The sequence below is a fragment of the Cetorhinus maximus genome, chromosome 4 (genome assembly GCF_964194155.1).
Source record: "Cetorhinus maximus chromosome 4, sCetMax3.hap1.1, whole genome shotgun sequence".
Lineage (NCBI taxonomy): Eukaryota > Metazoa > Chordata > Chondrichthyes > Lamniformes > Cetorhinidae > Cetorhinus > Cetorhinus maximus.
In genome coordinates, this window is record NC_135882.1 from 9,643,255 (window position 1) to 9,664,409 (window position 21,155).

At 40.1% G+C, this 21,155-nt stretch overlaps 1 protein-coding gene across 3 annotated transcripts in view; it reads left to right on the forward strand.

Annotated features, from left to right (window-relative positions):
• Positions 1-13,654, forward strand: part of LOC144679487 (sal-like protein 3) — a 56,393-nt gene extending 42,739 nt beyond the window's left edge. For 2 of the 3 annotated variants that reach the window (XM_078539905.1, XM_078539906.1), the window contains one exon: positions 12,288-13,654. In XM_078539905.1, the coding sequence (XP_078396031.1) occupies positions 12,288-12,719 (432 nt within the window). In that variant the 3' untranslated portion in view covers positions 12,720-13,654. The remainder of the gene's footprint in view (positions 1-12,287) is intronic. The other variant, XM_078539907.1, reaches the window with a different exon arrangement.
• Positions 13,655-21,155: the final 7,501 nt, after the last annotated feature.

Below are 21,155 nucleotides of genomic sequence, written 5' to 3' on the forward strand. Positions count from 1 at the left end.
CTTATAGGCTGCTACTCTTTAAATCATGAACCTGCTAAAGTAAATCTGATCCAGAATGTTAGCAACAGCAAAGGCATTTGCTTTAATGGTTAAAAAGATGACCCAATCACATATACTGTTTATGTCAGCATTGAGGTTTTAATTTGTACGGAGTGCTAAACAGGTCATATTTCCCCAACCTCATCTCTCTATCTCTCTGACACACACACACACACGTTGCATTCATTCTCTGACCAAGAGGATTGGCAGTCAACAGTTTCCCGGGTCATTGTCACCTAGTGTTAAAAAATATGAGAAATAAAGCATATGTGATCAATTATCTTAAGTAAAATATAAGCCAAAAAACATTTAACATAGTGGAGTAATATTTGAACTGATAAAAATGATTAAAAAACGATAAACGTAATTTAATAATGCATTGCATATGTGGATAAATATTTTAAGACTTAAAAGGAAAGGGGTTTGACCTTCACCACTGAAAGACCTTATCATCTTACAGAATTCGTCTTTTTTAACCCCACACATAGCACAACATGCCCCCATTTGGTTCATTCAAGCCTATCTGCTTTTGTCATTTAATTTTTCACTGGAATGTATCTGACTAGCATATAGCTGTAGAAAATGTCTCACTACAAAATCAGAAGGTGGGATGGACTTACCCCTTTAAAAAGGCCAGCTTAGATAAAGCTAGAGTTTTGGGATGCGTCATAACACTGGAAGAACCTTGCCAGTAAGTGGTTACTTAAGTTAAATATTCCAAATTTTGCATGTTGCTCCTACAAAGCCACAGACTTCTGGGACAAGTGTTTTTCTTCTAATGAAGTAAATTACATTATGTTACATTAAACTCTTATGTTCTGCAATTTCAAGAGGGACACGATATATACAAAACACCATAAATTCAAGCCATACGTATGTACTGTTCCAACATTTGAATACTGCATAATATAGTTGTGTGCATATTTAACTGACTGATTCCAAAACTATGCAAGATCTGATTATAGTGCAATGGTGTATATAGCCTCAGCTGAAAACCTGATTAGACATATAATATAAAATCTGAGCTATGCAGTTAATAAGATTGAATACAAAATGACTTTGTCTGCATTTTAAACTGCCTTTGCTCGTATTTTAAGCAATTACTGTTAAAAAATGATGATCATTGGTGTCCAAGAACCATCAATCTTAAAAGTGCCACATAACAAAATGGGCAGAATTGGTATTTCTTTTTCAACAAAACTTTTACTTTTATAAATTTATTTTGTGCTAGTGAATTAATACTAAACCTGTGAAATTGAAACTGAATGTCTACATGCTATATCAGATTACATTTAACATTCCTTTCCTGCTCAGATGCTATTACCAAAATTCAGCATTCTGCCTCTTGTCAATTCTTCATATTAAACCATTTTCTTTAGGAAGGATGATAGATATAAATCTACAAGAGTTAAACCTTGAAAATCTATGTTAGCTTATTAAAGCTGTCACTTTCAACGTATCACAAATTTGCATTTATAGCTCATTCACATATTTTAGAGCATGTTTTTGAACTAGATAGCAATGGTATAAGTTTAAAGGTGCGCTGCATAATAGTCCACTGCTCTCCCGCTTTTATTCAGTTACCATGGGCTGGATTTTATATTTCCCTGTCGGCGGGTTTGAAGGCGGAGGGTGCTTATAAAATGCAACATGTGGCCTTCCTGCCACCTACTCACCTCCCCCCACCATAAGACATAGGAGCAGAAATTAGGCCATTCGGCCCATCGAGTCTGCTCCGCCAATCAATCATGGCTGATAAGTTTCTCAATCCCATTCTCCCGCCTTCTCCCCGTAACCCCCCCTCCCCCACCCCCCACCCCAATCTGTTTGAAATTTTTAGAGGGGGGGAGGGGGCCGGTGTAGGCGTCAGATGGCCTGCCTACCCTTGGGCCTACTGAGGCCCTTAAATGGTCAATTAACGGCCTCATCCCGCTCCCGCCTCCTATTTTACCCACAGCAAGGGGAGGCCCATGACATGGTGGAAGCTGCGTGGCTGGTGTCAGGCAAGGGTCTCTTTTGCGGTGTCCCATGTCCATTGGAGACACGCCTCCCCCTCCCCACCCCTCCCCCCACCCCCGATCATCCTTCCCGCTTTACCCTCTCACCGGCCTTGGTCCCTCACCTCCTCACCAGGGCCTGCCAGCCTGACCCTGGCAAAATCCCTCCACTACTTACCTCGGGGGCAGAATTTTTCCGTCGGGGGGCAGGGATGGAACTCCCGACGTCACCCCGCCTCATTTACATTTTCAGGTTGACGGGCCCTGACCTGTCAATGGCCTATTCAGGCCATTAAGAAATTCAGCTCATTAATAGACCTGCCCGTCCAATCTTAAGGTTGGCAGGCAGGCCTGGAGCCCAGGCCGGCTTGTGGAAAAACTTGAAACCTCAACCGCGGGCAGGATGAGGGTTTTTGAATTTTAATGAAAGGTTGCAATAAAAGTTATGGATGTACCCCAAATCATGTGACAGTGTCACATTAGGGGATGTGGCAGGGAAAATTTTTCAATTCCTTTTTTAAAGTTTCAAAATGGATCCAACCTCCCTGAGGCAGCACTTAGCCTCAGGGAGATCTGTGCGCTGTTTCGCGCGCATGCGTGGAAGAGCACGCTCCCGGCTGAGGAAAGAGCGCACTCCCGGCTGAGGGAATCTCCACCCCCCACCCCCCCCCACCCCCCCGCCCGCACAGGGAGCGCACAGCGCTTCCTGGCGAATGTCACGCTGGGCGGGTCTTAATTGGCCCACCCACATAAAATGGCAGCATGCCCCCCGACCAGGGGCACCGATCGGGAGCCCGCCTGCTTGCACCCGCTCCCAATCTTCCCCCCCCACCCCCGACGAGGGTGGATATTAGGTCATTGGTGTCTGGCTCCAGCAACAATCTCTATTGCAGGCTGCCTGTAGTTCCAGCAGTGGCCACCACTCCCGACTGGCGCTGCTGGGACTATAGAACTGCCAGCCATCCGATGGCCAGAAGCTCTCTGAGGCGGAACTTCCTGTCTCTGAAGGATAGAAATCCTGCCTCCAGCCTATATTAATGGTCAATTGAATGATAGTGAGCAGCCATTCTTCCCCTTGGCGGACTCCCCAGCGACATTTTAGCCAAGGGGTCGGACTACAGCGCCCCATAAAATCCAGCCCCATGAGTAGATTCAGTGCTGATCCATGTCAGTATGTCTGATTTTCCCTGCCAAACTCAATTAGATTCATGATGATCAGGTACCCTGAAGTTCCATTGCACTTGGAACTGCAATATAAGGTGCAAGGTACAAAATGTGGCCAACATAACACTGCCTGAGACAAATTTCAATCCCCACACCCCCTTCCTCCCCACCATATCCTTAACCCAAGTGAAAACAAAGAGCCTGGGAACAAGTAGGGCTTCCAAATATGAATAATATTTAAGGAACTTGTGTGCAGTGTTCTCAGATTGGATGTTCTGGATTAACAAGAGAGTGGGAGCAATTTCCACCAGATTCACTAGGCGGGAAACCCTCGGGATCAGGCGGAATGCTGATTTTACACCCCAGCCAATCCACATGTTGACTTTAATGGGGGATTAAAATTGGGCAGGTGGGAAACCAACATTGCACCCAATCAGTCTGTCTCCCTTCAGCTAGCGGGATAGATTTAAAAAGGTCCCCGCTGCACTAGCTGAAAATTAGTGTTCCACCTGATCCCGTCAGTTTCCCACCTGGTGAGTTGGGTAAAATCGCCCCAGTGGTTACAAACTTACAAAGTATAGCTTGCTTGCTTTTACATGCCTGTTTGAACAACAAAGTCGGATAGAGGAGAAATAAGGCGAGGGAAATCAGCAGCATCATCGAACATCATGTTGACATACTGTTATGTTAAATTCATCCTGCTACCCTCTAGCTATGCATAAACTCTCTTTTAGTTTTCATTTTTAATGTTTATGAACAAATTAACATTGTGGAACTTTTCCCTCTAGAAATAACTTTGTGTTGTTTCTCCTAAGTAGTTTGAGTTGGGAATTTGATTTTCTAATTAGTAGTTGGTCCAGAATCGCCATATACAATGGCAACTGACATTTTCTGGTAGAGTACAATTACATATTATTGGAGAATACCGAAAAAAAAAAATACTTGGCAAGCACCTGGCTGGAGGGGCTCAGAGACATAACTACACATTTCTAAAGGTGGATGGCATGTCATTTCATGTGCTCATTTTCCTTAAGAAACTGGAAGCATATTTGGAGGCTCCCAGTTGTTGTAAATATGTGGAATGAGGGCTGGTGTACAATACAGGACTAAATGCATGAGAGATTACATTCAATCATAGGTGATTTCATGGGGTATTTTTCCTGTTTTGCGCCTGAGTGTATTGGATTGCCTGGGGAGTATTGCACGTCTGTTAGGGAGCCCACCCAATATATAACCAGAGGAGAACCAGTCGAGTTCCATTACCAGCTTGTATGTTCCTTTAAACACTGCACCCTGATCATCCTTATACACCAGCATTTTTTTTTAACAAGAAAATCTGCCCCATAAGATTGAGCTCCTGCTTTCAGTAAAAAAAACAATGCCAAACAAAAACAGCATGTAAGTAAATGAAAATTGCTCCCGGTTGGAGTAGCCTGCAACTCTTGTTCCTACACCGAACCACAATAGCTAAAATAACAAATGGTGTTTGTTTTACTTGCATTTTTCATGGTTGAGCCTGGAATGTCACTAGTCTGTTTAACCTCAATATAGGAATCATCGCAGTCAAGTGAGTCCTCTCTTCATTTGACACCCACGTGTGCTATATCCGACAGGGATCACGGAACAAGAGCGGGATCCCTACCACTGATTTTTTCTTCTCTCCCTGGGCCATCAGTCCTGAGACCCATTATTGGATCTTCACATGCTTGGCTGAAGCTAATTGTCATTTTTAAGAATGCTCCCTCTCTGTCCTAAATAAAATGCTTCCCACCTCCACAAAATGCCTCACTCTGGTCCAAAGCAATTTTTGTTATTGTTGTGTAGTGTTCCTTTAAGATAATAGCAGGCAGTTCCATAACTTGCTGTTGTTGCTGATTGAGGTATAGAATCAGATTTGTCAGGCGTTAGTTGCAGCAAAGGGCTTAAGTTACAATTGTTGCTTCACGCTTTAACTGGGAGCGCACAGCATTGCTGGACAGGCAGGGCTTTGATCTGCTATATGTACACAGGATTTTTGCACAGGTCAGTTCAAAGGATTGGTGCTTTAACCAGTGTTAAGTTTTGGTCATGTCTTCATCTCTGTATCTTATGAGTAGCTTAATAAATCTTAAAAATTACGGAAGCCACTACTAGTTTGAGTGATCAGGTCAAAGCTGACCTGTCAATCATTATTGTCAATTGTCAATGGAGTCACTGCGGAGCATCAGGGTAGATGAGAGTTTCCTAGATCATATGTTCTAAGAGGTGGTCACCCCACAGGCAGTGAGAGGTCAGGATAGTAGATGGTCTGCCATCCGGAAGAGTAGGAAAAGGCAGGTAGTACAGGAGTCTTCAGGGTGCGTGCAACCCTCAAACAGATACTCAATATTATAGAGAGCTGGGAGTATTGATACCCTGAAGGAGTGCAGCCCAGACCTTGGCACCAATGGGCAAGGGACTGTACAAGAGGGAACAGCAAAGCATAGAAATGCAGTTGTTACAGGAGATTCGACAGTTAGGGAGACACACAGGCACTTCTGTAACTGTCATTGTGAGACCCACATGGTGTCTGCCTCCCTGGTACCACAGTAAAGGCCATCACAGAAAGGGGGCAGAATATTCGACAGTTAAAAAGCAGGACTTGGAGGATAGTAATATCTGGATTACTCCCAGCCTAGCACTGGTTAGAGTAGAAAAGGGAATGCTTGGCTTGAAACATGGTGCAGGAGGGAGGGCTTCAGATTCTTGGGGCATTGAGACCAGTTCTGGGACAGAAGGCAACTGTTCAAAACGGATGGGTTGCACCATAACAGGACTGGCACCAATGTACTTGCAGGGAGGTTCACTAGTGTAGTTGGGGAGGATTTAAACTAAATTGGCAGGGGCATAGCCATCAGCATATGTAAAAATAAAGGAAGAAGGTGCATTAAGTCAGAGTGTTAGACAGTACTAAAGAAGGGAGTAGTACCATATTAGATAGGAGCAGACTATGAAGAACTATAGGAATGCAAAGACAGGTTTACAATGCATGTGGTGAATAAGGTTGGTGAGCTCCAAGCACAAATAGCAGCGTAGGAATATGATGTAGTGACAATAATGGGAACGTGGCTTAAAAATGGTGAGGACTGAGCACTTAATATAAAGCGTTCGTAAAAGATAGAAAAGGAATAAAGAGAGGTGGGGTGGCAGTAATGATTAGGGAAGACATTGTAGTATTAGAAAGAGAGGGTTTCCTATAGAGTGTGAGGACAAAATCCATTTGGTTATAGTTGAGAAGCGAAAAAGGTAAGATCATGCTATTTGGTGTATTCTATAGGCCTACAAATAGTAAGTGAGAGATAGAGGAACGAATCTGCAGGAAAATAACAGAGATGTGCAAGAAATATAGAGTGGTGATACTGGGAGACTATGATTACCCAAATATCGATTGAGATAATGTTAGAGCAAAGGGTAATTTCTGAACTGTGTTTGGGAAAGCTTCCTTGATCAGTATATTCTCGGCCCATCTACAAAGGAGGCATTGTTGGATCAAGTGTTGAACAGTCAGGTGGGTCAAATGGACCAAGTGTCTGTGGGGGATCATTTGGGTAAAAGTGATCATCATATCAGGTTTAGTCTAGTAATGGAAAAACTAATATAGAAATTCTAAATTGGAAGAGAGCTAATTTCAAAGTGCTAAGAAGGGATCTAGCCAGGGTAAAATGGAACCAGAGACTAACAGGATAAACTATAATGGAGCAATGGGTGATCTTTAAAGAAGTGATGCTTCAGTCACAGGCTGAAAGTAAGGGAACCAAAAAACAGTCCACCCTGGATGAAGAGGGAGATAGAGATTGTGATGAAACAAAAAAAACGAGGGCGTATGATGCATGTCAGTTGAATTCTTCAAGTGAAAACCAGATCAAATACAGTAGGTTGAGAGGGGAAGCAAAGAGGAAAATACAGCTGGCAATGAGAGGAGAATAGAATGGCAGTCAACATAAAAAGGAAACCAAAAATCTTCTAATAGCATGTAAATGGTAAGGGGCTCATAAGAGGTGGAATGAGTCTTATTATGGACAAAGAGGGTGATATATGCTGAGAGGTGTAGAACAAGGTTAGAATACTTAATGAGTATTTTGTATCAGTGTTCACTAAGAGAAATCTGACAAAGTATGGGTAGAAATGGAGATAGTGGAGGCAATGGGTAGTGTGAAAACTGAAAGGGAAAGGCTGGCTATGCTTTGGGTAGATAAGTCACTTGGTGTGGATGGCTTACATCCCAGGTTGCTAAAGGAATTGGGAGCAGAGATAGCAGAAGTGATTGCCTTAAATTTTCAAGCTTCCCTAGAAATGGTTGAGGTACCAGAGAATTGGAGAGTAACAGATGTGACACCCTATTCAAGTAAGGGTGCAAAGACAGTGCTAGCAATAAGGCCAGTTAACCTAGCATGAGTGGTGGGGTAAGGTTTTGAAATCCCTAATCAGGGAACAGATCAACAGGAACTTGAAAAGGTTTGAGTTAAGGAAAGCCCGGGTGGATTTTTAAAAGGCAGATCATGTTTGACTAATCTAATTGAATTTTTTGATGAAGTAACAGAGAAGGTTGATGAAGGGAATGTGATGGATGTTGTCTATGTGGATTTTAAAAAAGAGTTTGACAAGGTACCACATAAAAAGCTGGTTAACAAAAATGAGGCTTATGGAATAGGAGGGCCAGTGTGAAAGTAAATAAAAAATTGACTTAAGGACAGAAAGCAGCGAGTTGTGGTAGATGCTTATTTTCGGACTGTTGGGTGGTAGCCAGTGGTGTTCCCCACAGGTGAGTGCTCGGACTGCTCCATTTTTTGCTGCATATAAATGAGTTAGATCACGGAATACGGAGCAAGATTTCAAGATTTTCCGATGATACCAAATTTGAAGGAGTGGAAAACAGTGAGAATGATACAAATTGCCTTCGATGAGACATAGGTAGACTAGCAGAATGGGCAGACCAGTGGCAGATGGAATTTGATACAGAAAAACGTGAGGTGATGCATTTTGGCAGAAGGGATGTGGAGAGGCAATATGGACTTATTGAAAGTTGTAAAAAGAGTGCACAAACAGAGATACCTGCGGGTGCATGTTCTTCAATCTTTGAAGGTGGCAGGACATATTGAGAGAGTGGTTAGCCAAGCATTTGGGATTTTGGGCTTCATAAATAGAGACATTGAGTACAAAAGCAGGGAAGTTATGCTTAACCTACATAAAGCTCTGGCTCTGCCAGAACTAGAGTATTGCATCCAATTCTGGTCACCACATTTTAGAAAAGATGTGAATGTTGTTGAGAGGCTGAAGCGGGGATTTACCAGAAATTTCCAAGAATGGGAGGGTTTTAGTTCAAGATTAGGTTGGAAAGGCTGGGGTTGTTCTCCTTGGAGCAAAGGAGATTGAGGGGAAATTTGGTAGAGGTGAACATGATTATGACAAACTTAGATAAGGTGGACAAGGAAAAACTTTTCCCATTAGCTTATTGTTCAAGGACTACAGACACATTTAAGACTTCAGGCAAGAGATGTGGGGGGGTAGTGGAATGTGAGGAAGAATTTTTTTTATGCAGTGAGTGGTAATGACCTGACACTCACTGCTCATGAGGGTGGTGGAAGCAGAAACAGTCAATGATTTCAAAAGGAAATTGGATGGGCGCTTGAAGGAAATAAACTTGCAGGGCTATGGGAACCAAGCAGGGGCATGGGACTGACTGGATGCTCCACAGGGAGCCAGCATGGACTCATTGGGCCAAATGGCCTCCTTCTGTTCAGTAAATGACTTCATGATTCTACATTTTATAGCTTGAGAGACGAGGATATGTCAGCAAGTTCTGGATAAATGGATGTTAAAAACGTTATGGCACTCATTTGAGGAAGAACAGAGAGTTCTTCCAGTGTCTGGGCAATGGTCTACTCAATCAACACTATCAGAAACAGAGGGCGGGATTTCAGTGGGACCCGCTGCGGTGGATGCTGCTTCCCCAGCCAAAAGTCCATTGACTTTCAGGGAGAACCGGGCGATCCAGGCGGGTGGGGCTGGAAAATCCCGCCCAGATTAATGTCGTTTACCTCAATGTTGTCTGTGGGAACTTGCTTGGTACTAAATGGTGCTACATTTGCCCAAGAAACAACAGTCACAACTCTTCAAAGTAATTGATTGCCATGTGTTTTTTCAAAGCTCCTGCCATCATAATTTTAGCAGAAGTTCTTTGGACACCTTTGTGCACAGAAAAACAGGAATTCCTCCAAAGTTGCAAAGCCCTGATGAAATTTTTTGCATTGTGTCTGTCCCACTTTGTGCCATCTCTGAGCGATAGGATAAGGCACAATATAAGTGAAAATCATTTTTTTTAATGTATATTTTAATATATTTTGAAATTTGTTCTCCCCAAAAAGCCTCCTAAATTCAGGATGTCCCCATTATTTGGGCTCACTCATCCATATCTCCATTGTCAACATCCTTCTGAGTTTAACTTTGCTGGATGTTTGCACAAGTGGCCCTTTAAGACATTTCACTTTTCAACCCAACTGAGAGTAGCAACTTTCCCCATTAAAAAATGTTTCCAAATTCTTATAAAAGTCCCAAAACTTGTCTTGTTTCTATAACATGTAGCTTTTAGCTAACTGAGAAGAACATGACTGTTGAAATCCTAAGACCACAGTCAAAATATCTTTCTCTTACATAAGTTTGAATGATAAATGATAGTTAATAAAATCAATATAATGTCTTGATAACAAAAAATTTCCGTTAGCAAAGAAATATGGTGAGTGGCCAAAATAAGAAAGTCTTGTATTTTTTTTTTAAAAAAAGATATTACAAATATAATAAAACTGACTCAGACATCTAATCTTATTTCAGAAACATTAGCATTTTCTCAGATAAAAATTACCTTTCTCTGAACCACAGATAGCCCATTTCAGATGACGCACTTTGTCACAGATGCAAAGCAAGCTTAAAATTTTGGTGTTTGAGATGCAAAATGAAACTGACAAGCACATTCCAATTTGCAAAATACTTTGGCCAGGCAACAGTTAAACTCTGAGTGACCACTGGCAGTGTTTCCTTACAACAATTAAACTTTGTGGCCCTAAAACAACAAGCCACTTAAGCACAGGTCCAGCAGGGAAACAGGAGTAATTTTTTAACTTTTTTGTGCGTGTTGTAATATAATACTGTCATCAGAAAGTAAGAGGGTATGTTTTGGGAGACTGTACCCTTACGGAGTCTAGTTTGACGGGAGGGTGGACGAGAGATCACAAACAATTTGGACCACTGCATGTTGAGTATGCTGACTTGCACAAACAGCTTATGTTTATGTATGCCTTTAATGTGGTAAAGCACGCCAAGGCATCTCACAGGATAATTATCGAACAAAATTTGACACTGAGCCACAAAAGGAGATGGCTAGCACAGGTGGCCAAAAACTTGGTCAAAGATGTGGGTTTTAAAGAGAGGTGGAGAGGTTTAGGGAGGGAATTGCAGAGCTTGAGCCCTGGGCAGCTCAAGCCACCAATCATGAAGCGATGAAAATCGGGTATGTGCAGGAAGCCAGATTTGGAAGAGTGCAGAAATTTTGGAAGTTTGTATGGCTGGAAGGGGTTACAGAGATGGGGAAGTATTTGAAAACAAGATAAGAATTTTTAAATCTCCATGCCAACTTCTCCAATCTGCGCTGGGTGGCTAGTTACCAGAAATTGATTCTGGCTATGTGGTAACCAGGGTGGTAAAATCTGGTTAACCATGAACAACATCATGGGAGATTTGGCTGTACAAAATTAAATATAGTCTACGCCTCATAATTCAAAGTTTTTTCACGCTAAACAAGTTGTGGTGTTCATGTCACTTGGTTTTACTCTTACCTCCTTGATTGTCCCTATTGCACTTCCAGCAGTGGTTTCTCTTCCAACCTATGTACTGTTACTTCCAAAATCCTCAAAAGATCTATCCTTGACTCCTCTCCTCGTCCTCATCTAAATGCTGAGGTGGATTTTTAATTTACCACCCAATCATGGAACTGGCCGAGCAATTGGCTGTCATTACGGAAAACAATTATTTTTTTTAACCTCTATTTCATCTGGAAATGTCACTCAGGTATTTCCTGTAATGGTTAACCAATCCACAATACCAGATTTCCGCCCGGGCTCCAAGCTGAAAATCTACTGCGTTGCATCTAGCCAAGATCCTTCGTAGACATTCATGGTGATACCTGGCCCTATTTCTCCACATCCTCTCTCAATCCCTCCACCCTCACTGTGCTGTTTCATTACTTGTCCGACATTCAATATTGGATGAACCTCAATTGCATCAAGCTAACCATTGGAGGCACTGAAGTAATTATTTTTAGTCCCTGCCAAAACAACCCTACCTCTTTGACCAAACTCTTGGTTGCTTCTCCTGACATTTCCTTCTTTGGCTCAGCCCATTTGCTTTTTCATTAGCTTCTGCGAAGCACTTTGGAATGTTTGTCCACATTAAAGGCACTATGTGACTAAGTTCTTGTTGTTGAATTATCCAATAATGCAAATGAAGCAACATAAGTAGCAAAGGAAGGTAGAAATTTGGTGCTAAGAGATTTGCATGATCAGATCTTTTGAATTGTAAACTTCTTTTATGAGGTGTAAACTGCAATCATATTTTAAATATTCAGTTTTTTTAAAAAATGATTATGCATGACATGAATATGAGCGATTGCAACAAGAGCAAAATTGAATTTGTGGATTTGTGTACAAAAACTGGAAGTGAAAAGCAGAAAATGCTGGAAATGCCTATCAGTTGTTAAACCTCTGCAAGGGAAAACATTGATTAATGTTCTGACAAAGGACACACCCAAAATGTTAACTTATCTTTCTCTTTCAGACGCTGATTGGCCTTGCTATGAATTTCCAGCATTTTATGCTTCTATTTCAGAATTCCATTTGGCACACTTCACTGTTTCAAGATTTCCCTGCAGAATGAAACCCTTTAAAGAGAGTCTGTGCAGATGTTTGTAACAGTGGGGTAATTGAAAAAAAAAAGCATATCAAAAATATATTGCGTTTGAAAATATATTCTTTTTAACAATGCAATTTTTCTTTGTCACTGTTTTGTGTTTCTCGTTAGGTTCACATGGGAACCCATATGTGGAATAATGCTCCAGCAAGAAGAGGGCGTCGTCTGTCAGTGGAGAACCCAATGGCTTTACTAGGTGGTGATGCTATGAAGTTCTCAGAGATCTTTCAAAAGGATTTGGCAGCTCGGGCAATGAATGTTGACGCAACATTCTGGAACCAGTACGCTGCTGCTATCACGAATGGTCTAGCTTTGAAAAATAATGAGATTTCTGTTATACAGAATGGAGGCATTCCTCAGCTCCCTGTTAGCTTGGGGAGCAGTGGTATCCCAGCTTTAACTAATGTGACCAGCGGAATGGACAGGGTTCGCACAGGCAGCAGTCCGCCTGTCGCTGGGCTGGAGAAACCAAGCACAGAAGGAGGAGCAAATCGGCCATTCGTTAGATTTATTGAAGATAACAAAGAAATTGGCATTAACTAAAACATGGCACTCTTAAACACAAATAACACATGAACCATTTTGAATCTTGTACTATATAATGTACAGTTTTTGGAGCATACCTTCAATAGTTGTTAAGATATGACTTCAACTCCAAATACTCAGTTGTTGGTGTTTTCTTGCTCCTTTACTCATACCCAGAATCACGAAAGTTCCATATTCTGGTTATGGTTTGAGTTGTCTTGCAAGATTTGCATGGTACTACTTGTTTCAATAGTAAATTTTACAGAAAAGTACTTCAAAACTAATTTCAAAAAATTAATAGACCCTTGATTACCGTGAACAGATGAACTGTTTGATGGATTGGAAACTGGGTGGGGCCATTGCTCTAATTTAGTTCCTTGACAACGATACTGTGAGTGGAGTCGCTAAGGGCCTGGAAACCATAAACTGACTGGAGTATGGCTGGACAACTGTGCTAATTGTCTTCACATGAAGTAGAAACTTGAAATTATAAATTTGTTTTCCTTTTTAAGATATCCTGCTCTTTAAAAAGAAAAAAAGGTGATTTTTGTGTCCCCAGAGATGTAAACTATAAAAAAAAATTGTGCTTGTCTGTACTATTTATACTGTCAAGATTATGCGGGTCAGAAAAAGTATCCAGCCCCACCCTCAATTTTGGTATTGGCAGAATTATATGCAAGGTATATGCATATATATATTACATGTTTTTAAATTGTAGCCAGATACATGATGATGTCTGAAAGATCTTCTCTTACCTATGGAAAGAACAAAACTTGTAGACTTGTCAATTTTCGTTTCTTTTTCCCAAATCCAATTGAATGCCATTGTGACCTTTTTTTTTTGTTGAAAAATTTGAACTGTTTTAAAGAAGCTGCTATTTAACCCTTATAGGTCAGATATGTATTTCCGATAGGAGAGGGTAGAATTATATTTGAACAAGTGAAATCCTCCATTAAATGAACATTTAAAAATTTAGACTGGGACTGAATCTAAATGTATTCACTTCCAACTTCAGTTGCATAGAGAGAACAAACCCTGTTTGTTACTTAAACTGTCGGAAATCATGTGTATACTGCAGTACCTTTCAATTTAACCTTGAATAATTTAGTCCTCCCAGCAAGTTTTAGCCTGTTTTGTTTTAACATTTCTGTGTTAAAATGTTATTTTCACAGACCCATTACTAAAAAAGTGATGGTTCCCCCTTAACTATGGTGCCTGCTACCCTCTTTTAATATTAATATATTTAACTGATCAACTGGTACATGTTTGTTACTGGCCCAATCCAGTATTAATATGTTATTAAACGGCATGTATTTTGGGGGTGCAGGGGTGGTCAAGAGTCCATTTAGGAAACGCTTGATGCCATGGAACTGCATACAGTTTAAAAACTTATTTATATCACATAATGTGTGTTTTTTTAAGATAAAAGCACCTACAGATGTACTACAACTGTTTTTAACGCAGTTAACACTTTCCTAAAAATAAATCCTTTCTCTTCCATTTCAATGTAGATGTTAACTTAATTATTTCAAACTGCTTAACACCTACATTAAAATGGCAGAGACAGGAATTTATGCAAACGTGTTAATGGGTGCGTTAAAACTGTACAAAAGGAATTGAATCCACCAGAGTCCTATACTTTTTAATTGGTTAGAAATTGTTAACAGGACATTTTATTTATCCCTTAAAGTAGGTGGCAACGTGAAATCTTTTATTGTTATTTCCTCCAATGAAAATCCACTTTTAAGTGTTACGATCATGGGAAATTTACTCTGGCAATCCCTACTTTTATTATCCTGCTTCCATTGTGTTTGGTGCAGCAGAATCTCAATATGTGAGGTACAAAGAGATACTCTTTTTTTTAATCCACATGCCAGTAGGTATCTGGCTTTGCTCCATTTTTCGGTGACCATAGACAGGGGCATTTGTACACTGGAGCACACGTTTTTCTGCCCCCCTGCTCTGCAGAGTCACTAATATTTTGCACACTTCATGGAGCCTTCGCCTTCTATGTTGACAACAAGTTTTGGACAAGTAGGAAGCAAAGAACCCTTTAGTTTAGGAAACTATAAGCCCCCCATTTGCATGCCACTATTATCTGCGAGTTGGAGAAGTAAGTTTTGCTTCAAATCCATTAAGCTTGCTGATTTAGGATTTACTTCCGCTGGACCTGTCATCCTTACTCGGTTTCATCGAGTGTAAAAGCACATCTGGAACAGATGCTGTGAAATCTCATTTGGTTGAGGTGACGTGATATCCACTCCACTTGCATCCGTTCGCCTTCAAATTTTGGCAGTAACTGTGAAGTACTGCTTGGTTACCAGCAGCAACCATTGCTGTTATTGCTGTGCCCATCCTTAATAGAGTCAGCAATGGCCATGTGCATAGAAGTGTGTGAGTAAAACTGTTATGAATATGTTCTCAATTCATGGAACTGAGCGCATGTTCTATTATGTAGCAATCGATTATTCTGATTGAGAGCAAGTTCTTCCCAGAGCATGATCATAATGCTGCCCCTGCACTGGTAGTACTTTTTGAGTTTTAATTTTTTTGTGTAGTATAGCAGATGAGACAAAACAGGGACCCAGAAGTGAAGCAAAATGAAGTCATATAAACTTCCTTTTGTATCTGAAGGTTCTTCTGACACTGTTGAACCCCTTGTAAGTCTGACCTTTGTGCCAGTTGATCATTAAAGAGGGTGAAACTCCACCTGTGAACAATTTAACTGAATATAGCAGCACGAGCACAAAGTGGGAAATCCCATTTTGCACTCGCAATAATCTTTCTCATTAAAATTATTGACTGGAGGAATTTCACATCAAACTGATTTGTATAATTTGAATTCTGTAATGAAGCTGGGATATGTAAAGTACCTTGCACCTTATGATATGACTGAGATGAGTAAAAGAGATTTGTGCAAACCTTTTATGACCTTTTTAAACACAGCAAATGTAGAACTGAACAACAAATTTCCATAGTCTAAAGACAAGTATTAAATGTAAGATAAGAAGGCAAATGTTATGAATTTGATGAAAGTGTTGTAAACTTTCTTTAATGTTTAAAGTGCTGGAAAATCCATTCAGACTGGCTAATTGTCTTCTCGGTATGTTTTGGGTATCAAGCACAACTGTCCTTAATGGTAAAAGAGTGACACAACTGGTGATCATTTGTCAATGGTGCACCATAGTAAGAAGTCTGTTTTTAATCTACATTATTATTAAGCTAGTAAATCGGGATGGGTGGAGCTTAATCAAAACTTGAACTAACAGTAACCGTTTCGTGTACAGTACTACCTCATTTTTTTTGCATTGAAAGCACGGTGGACGGTGGTGTAAAAACTTCCATTTGTATGAAACTGTTTTTGAAGAGATATTGCAATACGGATTGGGCAAAAGACACGGTAATCACATGGTGGAGTTGCATGGCGGGTATTTTGAACGGACTGAAAGTGGGACAATCTGCTCATTGAATAAACATTTTAGGGTTCACTTAAGGAACATTTTTTTTTAAAATCACTTTAGATCGTTGTTTCTACCATCTTGTCAAAATCAACCAACTTGAAGAGACACGACTGATCCTAGAAGAGCTGTTTTTGCCCCCCACTAAAGCTATTGTATTTACCGCAAGGGGAGTTGTTCCTACAGTGAGAACAATGCATCAATCCTGTGTTACTTCCACCTTTTAAGCACTAAATGTGGGTGATTTGGGAACCTTTCAAGAGCATAAATAAAATGAAACAAAACAAGTTGTAAGGTGGCTTAACGTTGCTGTATTTTCAGCAGTTGAATGTTTTATTTATCTGTGTCATTTTTTGGTGTGAATTTTTGTTAGCCAAATGTTAGCATTTGGTACCATGTAGTGTTCTGTCCATAAGGATCTGTAACTTAAGACTTCTAAAGCAATGTAAATAGGGCAGTAGGTAGACTGAACCCTTTTGTATTCAGGTACTGGTTGTTCTTCTCTACATGGTGAAGAGAGACACTATTTTTATACTGCGATACCATGTAGGGCTGGGAAACCAACCTGAACCAGTTGGGAATTGTTACCTATATCCAATATTTTTATTAAACCTTGTTGGCTTGACACATCTACTGATTGAAATGGATGTCTTAGTCTAGGTTACTATTTTGTCATATGGAATAAATAAAAAAAATGCAGGATATGATTTGCAAGGTAAAAGTGTTTTTTTCTTTCCTGACCTGTCAATTTTCAAAACCAGAATACTGGCATAGAAGTTTGTGGTTTATGATGATGTCCTTCTAAAGAACCTGTCAATGAGAGTATTTAACCCTGCAGTATCCTTTTTTTTGAACGGAACTTGATGTAAGTGTTATCTAATTTAAAATAAACTATTAAATGTGAATTATTAAATGACCTGCTGGGGGTTAAAATGGGAGAATCTTTCATTGATTAATTTCTTAATTTGTGACCTAGAGCATTACTTTGAGATTAGAGATGCTGTACCTTATTTAATTTGTGTTTATTAAGTAATAACTCTTTAAAGACAATTTCCAGTGAGCTACCTATGTCTGTGGTAGTAGCATTTCAATGAAGGTTGAAATCATAATATCCCTTTCCTGCAAAGTTCACTTTGATTCCCCTTTCAATTTTAAATGCATGCACCATTACACTGCTACAGACTTCATAGCTTGACCTTCACTATTATCTTGAATAGCAACATACAATGTTTGGGAAATTGAAAGATTTGTAACCTAAATCCCCCATTGCCATAAAAGCTGCCCATGGTTTCACACAAAGCAATATTGCCTATCTTTAAAATTGCTGTGTATGTTGCAGTAAAGCAACATAAGATTATTTCTGGTGCTCCTGCACCTATATTGGGGAATGAAAAAAATCGCATCTCTCCTCCTGATTTATTGACACAAATTTTCAACATTATAACTATAAATATTAACAATGCTTAGTGTATTTTATACTACACTTAGCATTTGTGTGATGTAGCAATTGATACAAGACTCTGAATAGTAAATGTACCAATTGATACAAGACTCTGAATGGTAAAACAAAGTGTGCTTTTCATTCCAAAAGAACTAAAACAAGATTCTAACTAATAATAAATGCTTCTTGGATATTGGCAAGATGCGGAATATACAAAACGCTGGAACATCATTTCACTTCATTTCATTTTCTAGACTAGTGAGATGAAGGGCAGAGGGAAGAATAAAGAATTTGTGTTATGGCCCGAGGCAAAATGGCCTTTGTATTTTCAACACTGGAGGTGGATTGAGTAACTCGTAACTAAAGTTGAAATCAAATTTAGTCATCATCAGCAGTGAAAATATTAATTACATCTCAGTGCTGCTGTGGGACATGGTATATCCCACATTCAAAATACAACATCTCCTTTGGAGAAAGCACACGGGATGCAGTGCATGAGCTCTTCCATTCATTCAGTTCTTTAGAAGTAACTAAAGATGCAAGTAACCTAAGTAAGCTTTAGATGACAAAGTACAGGGTTCAAATGACAAACATCTGAAAACACATAAATATGTTAATAAATGCATTTATTTTTTTCTTGGGTAGCAGACGAGTGAACTTTGTGAATGCTTACAACCACAGTATCTGGATGAAGTATTTCAATTTGACTTCACTCGGAATACCTGAATGAGAAAGGGTTGTCTTCCATAAATAGAGAACAATAGCAAGTTCCCATTATTCTGTTATCATGCTGGTTTACAGGTATCTGCGTACAGCAGCGCACAGCTAGCAGTGCTGAGTTGCAGGGCCTGATTTTAACCCTGCGAGTAGAAGGGGTTTGAATGAGTTAAATGAGTTTCAAACCTACCAAGTTCCAATCAGGAAAGCAATCCTGTGTTCATACTTCATCCACGAACATCCAAATGTCATTTTTTTCTTTAGTGTGAGCAAAGGACCAACAAGGCATTTATTTACCAATGCTGAAAAATAATTACCTCCTCAAGGTGACCTCATGGTGCTTGCCAAAATTCGATGCATCATTTATTTGCCAAATTTATTCCTCAAGTTATGCTGGTCCTTTTCTATTAGGGTGATGTACAAACTACATCACGCCAAAAAGCTGCAATAAATAATTTTCATACAAAACTGAATTAATCATGTCACAGATTTGGAACGATGCCTTGCATTGCCATGATAACGTCATCTAGCTTTTAGATGGACACATCAATTCCAATTAAATGCCAATAGTTGAATGGGTTGAAAAGTAAATGCAATATGATTCAAATTCTTAACAAAGACTAAAAGCGCATTCAAACAAGATCAAACTGCACAATATGTATGTGAAATGTGTATCTGTTCAAAATAAAACTAGCAAATAAAAATTGAATTATTTAAAGTTTTAAATCTAGCTTTCAAGCCAAATAAAGGATCACTGATTTAATATCCAATGTCAGAAAATGTGCAAATCACACTAAACATGTGCATAAATCAGTGCAACTAAAATATTTCAGCACTGCCATACAATGTTGCAGCCGAGTCCAATGGTCCTGACTCCAGTATAAAATTCTAATGTATCTTTCTAGCGCTTGTAAAACTAATCTCAGGTGTTCTTTTGGGGGGAGTGGGGTGTGAACGGGGGAGACTATGTACAGATCATGGTGCAGCTGTGCTTTCACATCAAAGGAAGCATCCAAATTGTGTAAGATTGGTGGAAACCTGATTTGTTAGCATAGTCGCAAGTAGATTTTGAACCAGTTCACATGAAATTACCCAGAACAGTTAAAATGGCCAAACTACAACCCAGGAAACATATATTCCCAAATTCCCATTGGCAAAATCAAACACTAAATATTAAACACATTGTTTGTGAATATCCCTTCATGCAAGATTTTAGTTAGAGTAAAAATGAAGTTGAAATATTACGCTAGAATAATCAAGAGAAAAGAAAGAAAGTCTTGCACTTAAAGAGTGCTTTTCAGCCCAAAGCACTTTACAGCCACTGAAGTACATTGGAAGTGTAGGAAATGCAGCAGCCAATTTGTGCACAGGAAGCTCCCACAAACAGCAAGATGACAATGGCCAGATAATCTGTTTCAGTGATTTTTGATTGAGGTATAAATATTCCCCCAGACACCAGGGTTAACTCCCCTGCTCTTCTTCCAAATAGTTCCACAGGATAAAACCACAATGATCATTTCCAAATGGTAACCAAGTCACAACACAAAACAGCCACATGCAGTAGGAAATGTAAAAAAAAAAGACAAAACATAAAATTAAACAGAAAAGAGTGAACCAAGGACACACAAAGATGTACCCAAGTAGGTGACGATGAACTAAATTATATTTGTCAGGCCTGGGACAAGCAGCACTGAAACAACTCGGGGAGTTTCCTCAGTTCTGGGGAATCAGCGACAGTTTCAACACCCCCTGCCAACCCCCACCAGATTACCTTGAGGGCAAAGCAACAAAAACCCAGCCTTTCCCTCTTGTTCTCCCACTGATGTTTGTGCATCCCAAAACGTTTGAGCCAAATGTAGAGGTGGCAATAGTGCCAGGAAAGAAAACGGGATTGTGAAGCGCATCCCCGTGGAAGAGAACATAAGCCCTTCAGACTGAAACATTCTTCAAATCACCTGAGAGCAGGCAGAGTGCAGTGGCAGCTCAGGGGAGCACGAAGGGGACCAGGATATTTCGCTGCATATTCTACATATAAACAAATCTGATGCTGTGGTTTCTCGTGGAAGTGAACTTTTACCAGACCCTGTTTTGTTTCTCGTGTACAAACGCGTGATGAGCCAATCTAGCTGAGCAACCTGTCTTTAATTCTCAAAACACTGTATCAAACTGGGGCCATACTAATCTGCAAAATAGCACCGTTAAAAAATATCCTATTATACCGTACTGCCTTTAAACCGTTGGTCATGAAATTGTTCGTTGCTTTCAAACTCTGTATTTACACATTTCACCAGATCTAATTCCTTCTCCACGGCACTTTGGGGTGTTGAAAAATGGGACTAATTAGAGTGAGAAGATTTGCAACCTTGATAGCTACAGGTATTGAAATCACAGACATTTGACAGTTGTCCAGATCGATGTTCCAAGTAATAATTGTATTTTAATCATCCCCGCTGCAGAGTTCGAATAGTTTCGATCATTCGGGATCCCGGAGAAAGTGATCCTGTACATTTGCAAATCGTGTTGCCGAAATCGTTACGAAATGCTCAACGTTCAGGAGGAAACGGTGACTACCTCCCACGGCCGTGGACATGCTTCTCGCTCACAACACCCCTCTCACCAAAGTTGTGTGAAAATAATGTTTTCACGCCGGTGGAACCAGTGTTGCGAGCTATTGGAACCGCTTGTGGATGTGAGCCGCCAATGATACCTCGGCAGTTCTATCATGGAGTAAAATGACATTTCAGTTAACGCTTCGAACAACCTGTATGTATTTGCATCCCTGTGCAACACACACCTTCATTCCAATACCTCACCGGGGCCCTCATGGTGATGTACACA